This window comes from Erinaceus europaeus, chromosome 9, assembly GCF_950295315.1.
Source record: "Erinaceus europaeus chromosome 9, mEriEur2.1, whole genome shotgun sequence".
Lineage (NCBI taxonomy): Eukaryota > Metazoa > Chordata > Mammalia > Eulipotyphla > Erinaceidae > Erinaceus > Erinaceus europaeus.
The window spans coordinates 88,578,362-88,584,361 of record NC_080170.1 but is presented as its reverse complement, the minus strand read 5'-3'; the positions used below and the strand labels follow the sequence as shown (position 1 = coordinate 88,584,361).

The 6,000-nt window shown below is 38.9% G+C and overlaps 1 protein-coding gene across 11 annotated transcripts in view; it reads right to left on the bottom strand.

Moving 5' to 3' along the window:
• Positions 1 to 1,052: 1,052 nt before the first annotated feature.
• ZBTB20 (zinc finger and BTB domain containing 20) overlaps positions 1,053 to 6,000 on the bottom strand; it is a 768,805-nt gene continuing 763,857 nt past the window's right edge. For all 11 annotated transcript variants that reach the window (XM_060198326.1, XM_060198322.1, XM_060198323.1 and 8 more), the window contains one exon: positions 1,053 to 2,355. In XM_060198326.1, the coding sequence (XP_060054309.1) occupies positions 1,934 to 2,355 (422 nt within the window). In that variant the 3' untranslated portion in view covers positions 1,053 to 1,933. The remainder of the gene's footprint in view (positions 2,356 to 6,000) is intronic.

Here is a 6,000-nt window from a genome sequence, read left to right as displayed (position 1 = left end):
TGACATTTTTAAATGATGGGTGTTGGCATTTGGGAAACTGTTACTTTCTGTAAAACCTTCCCCCAAAAGCAAGAGTTAATAAGTCTAAAGAGAGACCATCAATTTAGCTCTCTCCATCCTGACAGACATAGCAAAGAGGTGATACTTGAAAGAAAGAAATTTTGGCCTCAGAGTATCCTGACTTATCTATAGCAGCCTTTATGATAAGACTGTTTGTTCTCTGTAGCTGTTAAGGGTGAGAAGATATAGCAGAGTTTTTGTGAATACCTCCTCTTGGCTTACTAGAAAAGGATAGAACCCATCTGTCAAGTTCTCTAGCCTACTAGTGTTTCATTAAAAAAAAAGTCAATGGAAACTCTAGAATTTTAAGATCTTAATGAACCTTCAGAGAAGCAAGAATTCTATTTCTGAAAGATAAAAGTCCCTCCCATGAAAAGAGTAGAATTCTAGATGGACCAGTTGAGAAAAAGAAATTCAGTGGAGCAACTTAAGCTTGCTAAAAGTCAAATAACTACATATCAAAATACAAAGCAGCAGTTCAAATTACATACAGCAGGGATGGGCTGGCCATAGAGGCTCTCTTCAACCCAGGCAATACTTAAAATAATAAAAATAAGAAAGATTAAAAAAAATATGAAGAAAATATCCTTCCTCTCTTTCAAATATAACTTTACTGCCTTTTATTCTTTCTATCTGGAAGCAGTATCACTAACCTTAACAGTCTTGACTTACCAAAAAATATATATATATATATGATTGTGAAATAAAATAAAATAAAAGAGAAGGGATTGGTGGCAGTGTATGCAAAACCAAAATGAAAAAAAAAATTACTTTTAACAATCTCACCTTTTTTTGTTTTTTTTTTTACACAAATACTGTTGTAAATATATTAAAAAAATCAGCATTCTATCTGGTAAACGTCACTTTTGCCCCTCTATAAAATTTTGAATTAAAAAAAGTCTCAAGAACTTTTTATTATTCCCCCCACCCTCCATTTCTCTTTCTTTTTCTCTTTCACAAGAATATATCCTGACACTTTTTTTTTGTTTTTGTTTTTGCAAAGATTGTTGGAAATAATCCTTCATTTGTACCTAGAAATGTAGGTGCAAATCTCCGATATCTTTGTTTTTATCTGCATTCCTGCCTTTCATGAAAGTCCCTCTTGATTGTGCTGAGGCTGAGGCCCAGCGAAGACACTGAATAAATACGATAGCCACTGTTGCTTGATGCTTGTCCAAGTCTTCCTGGCTTCTGCTGAAAAGGGGGATACCGAGGAGGTGGCCAGGTGTGTGGGCCCAAGTAGAATCTGGGGGAGAAGCCTGTCATTCACCTTTCCCACACCATGGAACCCAGTGCCCCTTCCCGCCCCCACAGCCCTTTTATGAAATCAGACAACATGGTAGGTGGAAAACAGCAGGGCCTTTCCTCTGGGTTTTCAACCAGAAGTGATATTCCACAGTTTTAACTGGTTACTATGAAGTCCAAGCGGCCAGAATTGTGAAAATGTCCACTGAAACACTGCAAGCGGTGTATTTAAAGACAGTAGGCCTTTTAGATTTTGTTATATATTTTTGTAGTGCTCTTCACAAGTGAAAAAAAAAACTTTTTTTTAACTTTTTTTAAGTTTTTTTTTTTTTTTTTTTTTGTAAAGAAGGGTTGTATTTAGAGGCCAGTAGCTAGAGATCCAACCAGTGGACCTCTTGAAGCACTACCAGGCCTTAAGGCCACCATCTGAGGGAGGCTGGGAAAATAATTATTCACCCAAGCCTCCGGAAATGTAATGTACCAGCAGGCAAAAATCAGTTCTTCATGTAGTATAAAATGAAACGAAACAAAAACAGAAAGTAAAAACAAAACAAAAACATTTCTTAAATTCTAGTGCCATAGCTTTTTTTGTTTGTTGTTTTGTTCATAAGAAAGAGAAAGGTACTACTTATCCGTCAGACACATGCATCCTCATGTGGTCGTTGAACTGCTCGATTTGGTCAAACTTTGCTGGACAGACAGAGCAGACGTAAGTGGTCCCCTCCGTGCAAGCCACCACCCCTGGCGGGCCTGCTCGGGCACCAGGGGCTGTGCCTGCAGGAGGGGTCCCATTGCTGGCACTGTGCAGGGCCACGTGTCGCTCCAGAAGGGTCTTGTGGGAGAACTTCTTTTTGCAGATGTAGCACTCATAGGACTTCTCCCCCCGGTGGAGGCGCATGTGCACATTGAGAGAACTCTTTTGGGTGAAGCGCTTGTTGCAGATGCTACACTGGTATGCCCTCACTCCTGTGTGTGTCACCATGTGCTTGATAAGGTAATCCTTTAAGGAGAAGGAGCGCCAACAGATGCTGCATTGATGGGGCTTCTCACCTGTTGATGTGGGAAGAGACAGCAAGCCGGACAGAGCAAGACATAGCGAAAGGAGGGAGAATGAGAGACAGAAAAACAAGACAACAAAAAACAAAAACAAACAATTAAAAAAATTTTGATTGATTAATGGATCATCTTTGATTGGAAAAAATCCAGTCCTTCCTGTCATTCATGTTCTGAGAAAATATGCTTTAGGATATTGTGAGCATAGCTTAGAGTTTCCCATTTTTCTAGGACAGAAAATGACTCTTTTAGAAAGCTGCTGGGATAATAATGGAGAAAAGTGAAGGCTACTTTAAAGTGGTCATTTACAGCGTCATATTTCTGAAGACTTAACTGTGCTTTCTCACTCATATTATCAAACACATATAAGTAATATCAGAGAAGAAATATATTTGAGGACATAGGGATTTCTGTACCTATGGGAACTAAGAACAATGACCATGTGTCTTCACTCTGCTGAGAGAGTCTTCTTTTCCAGCTTGCTGTATAGTAAGCGTGCTCATGCTCTGATTAGAGGTCTGGAAAATATTGTTCGACATATCATTCTAAAGAGGTGTGCTTTCAGTTTAATCTATTTTAGACAGAAGTCTTCCTGAAAAGTAACTTAAGACTTAATTGGCTATTCTGTCTTGATTACATTGAGCTGCAGATTTCCTTGTCAGGTGTGGAGGTTAAGTAGGTGGTGGCCAACATGATGGTCTCCATGTCAAATAATCCTGTTCAAATCCAGGCACAAACACATGGCAGACCACTCTGACAAATCTCCAAACGCCTCTGAGGCATACAGTTCTACTTACCTCATTGTGCTGGTGTTGACATAAAATACATATGAAACCACTTTGCAGACCACCAAGACTGGTGTGGGAATACTTGCATGGTATTCTTATTACAGGACTATCCCCCTCTTCTACCCCACCCCCTTTAAATGATTCCATATAGCCCCCCTCCACTTTTAATATGTAACTCTTAGGTCAATTTTAAAAATAGTTTTCTCTTTCTTTGCTGTCTGTTGGCTGAAACCTTCTTTCTCCTTAGTTTACTGCTTGGTTTGTTGGCTTAGAAACCAAGTGATCAAGTTTGTTTGAAAAAAAAAAAAAGCAAGGTAAAGTAAGAATACTGACACTGAATGACCATGTAAATTATTATTCTCAAGTAGCATCCATAGGTCTGTGACATTTCTCTGGGGTGAGACTTGTTTTTGTTGATGCTGCTTGTTCTCGGCTCTGTTCTTGACAGATTAAATGAACTACATTAAGATATTTCCATCTCTCCCACTTCAAACTGCTCAAGGCACACACCCATCTTAGAGAAGAAAGTTCTTCCTTCTATGGGTATGTCCCTTATCCAGTCTAAAACCCAAGCCCTTTGAAATTCTCAAATGTGATATTTCAACATCTGGAATGAATATCAGGATAAGGAACACATTCTTTAAATTCAAATTCACTTTCATTTATAATGTGTCTTGGGGAGCTGGGTGGTAGTACCCCTGGGTGATTGCATCCATTACCATGTGCAAGGCCCTGCGTTTGAGTCCCTGCACCCAACCTGCAAAGGGGATGCTTCTGGAGTAGGTCTTCAGTGTCTATCTTTTTCTTTTTATCTCTAATATCCCCTTCGGTCTTCAATGTCTATCTTTTTCTTTTTATCTCTAATATCCCCTTCCTTCCAAATTTCTCTCTTTTATTAAAAAAAAAATGAAAGAGAAAAAAGCAAAAACAAAACCCTGAAGAAAGAAAAAGAAAAAATTGCCACCAGGAGTCGTAGATTCCTAGTGTTAGCACCCAGCTCTAGTGATAGCTCTGGTGGCAATAAAAATAAATAAAATAAATAAATAATGTGTTTTATTCAGTCCTCCACACCACCATTAGCTAGAGCTGAGCAGTGCTATAGTAAAAATAAGTAATACATAAATAACTAAATAAATGTGTTTTGACTATGTTTCCATCATGAAAAAGAAAAGGTCTGACATGTCATGATAATAGTGGCAATGAAAATGACACTGTGTATTATGTGCTTTTATATACCAGGCTAAGTGTTAGTTCTTGTGTTCATGAACTAAATTTTGTCTCATCAGAAAGTATTTTCATTCTGCTTGCAAACATAGAAGAATTTCTTGAAGCACAAACCATAAGAAATGACTGTTTCTTTTATGAATTACTCCACACATTTCCAAATTACTTTTATTGATCCTTGAATTCTTTTTACTTTATTTACAAATATTTTGGCCTGTCTCCTACTTTCAGCTCTCTTCTGCTTTTCTTTCCTTTAATTCAGATGGGCAAGTGTGATCCACACACAGGATTATAGGATTAGAAGAATTGCACTTTTAGACTAAAGTGTGTGTGTTGAGGGTGGGGTGGTTAGGGAGACTTCATTATTAAATGAAGACATCCGTTATGCATGGTGTTTAAATATGTCAGGAAATTGTGAGGAGCCTCACAAAGCACCCTGCATTTTTCTACCTCCAGGAGCCTGACATTCCTTAAAACATTAAGCCAGCTCCCCCTGCTCCACCCTGCATTCCTGATGCTATGGCCTATCTACATAATCACTGTTTTGCCTGAAAGATCCCCACCCATTCTATTCCTTTGATCTATCTTCTTTCTACCCTCAAGACCCTCCCTGCCTCCAGGGTATTATTAATCCTACCAGTTAAAACCCTCACAACAGTTGCTAAGGAAGTTTCTACTTTTCCAGTTTCTTTTGCCTTTCTCCACCCCTTTCCTAGCCATTTCCATTTCTGACCTGCCACTTCCAGGTCTGCCCTTTAAAAGCCTTGGCTCTCTGATCAATAAATATATATTGCATTGTCTTGCCACCACAAGATTGGTTCCTGAGTCATCTCCCTCGCATCGTTGAGTGAGTAGCAGCCCAGGCTGGCTCCAGTCAAGTTCTCTCCAACCCAGAGAGTACATGCCTGGGAAGAGGTACCCCCACGCTAGCCTGGCATATATAGGTACATTTTTCTTAAATGAGAGATTCTCTAAGAGAGAAAGTTACATGTTTTTAGCTGGAACATTTTTGTCAGTCCTAAATGTTTGGAATTCAATCTAGTTCTTGCTGTCTTGTGCTTTCAGTATGCTTTCTAGCAGCTATGATAGGTCAGCCAACTATTTTACAACATATCCACCTGTCACCTTTAATGGAAAATGTGCTTTTTAAAATTCCAGATGGTATTTTGGCTGCTAAGAAGTTGAAACTTTGTCTATGTTAAAATGCTCTTACTGCTTGAAACTTTAACCTTCATATAAAATATTTTTCCTCTAGGCAAGGTCACTGATAAAGGTTTTTAGCATTCCCACACTTCTAATTTGACTGTGAATTGATGCTTCACAGTTGTCATCTTTCCCTCCGCAGCATATAGATAGATGTATGCTGGTTGTATAAACACAGTATTGGCTTGGCTGATAATTGCCTTTGTGATCCTGGGTCTTCTAGGTGTTTATGTCTCTTTGGGCTTATTTTCCTTGTTAAGAGTAAGTGAAGAGCAGGAATAAACACTTGCCATGGTCCTTTATAGATTCAGTGGCCTTCTGCCCACCTGGCTTACAACCCAAAGAATTCTAGTCCAGGCCTTGTCAGCGTGTGACCTAAGGGTAACCTGCTTAAATCACTCAATGCATCAGCAGTCCCACATTTTAA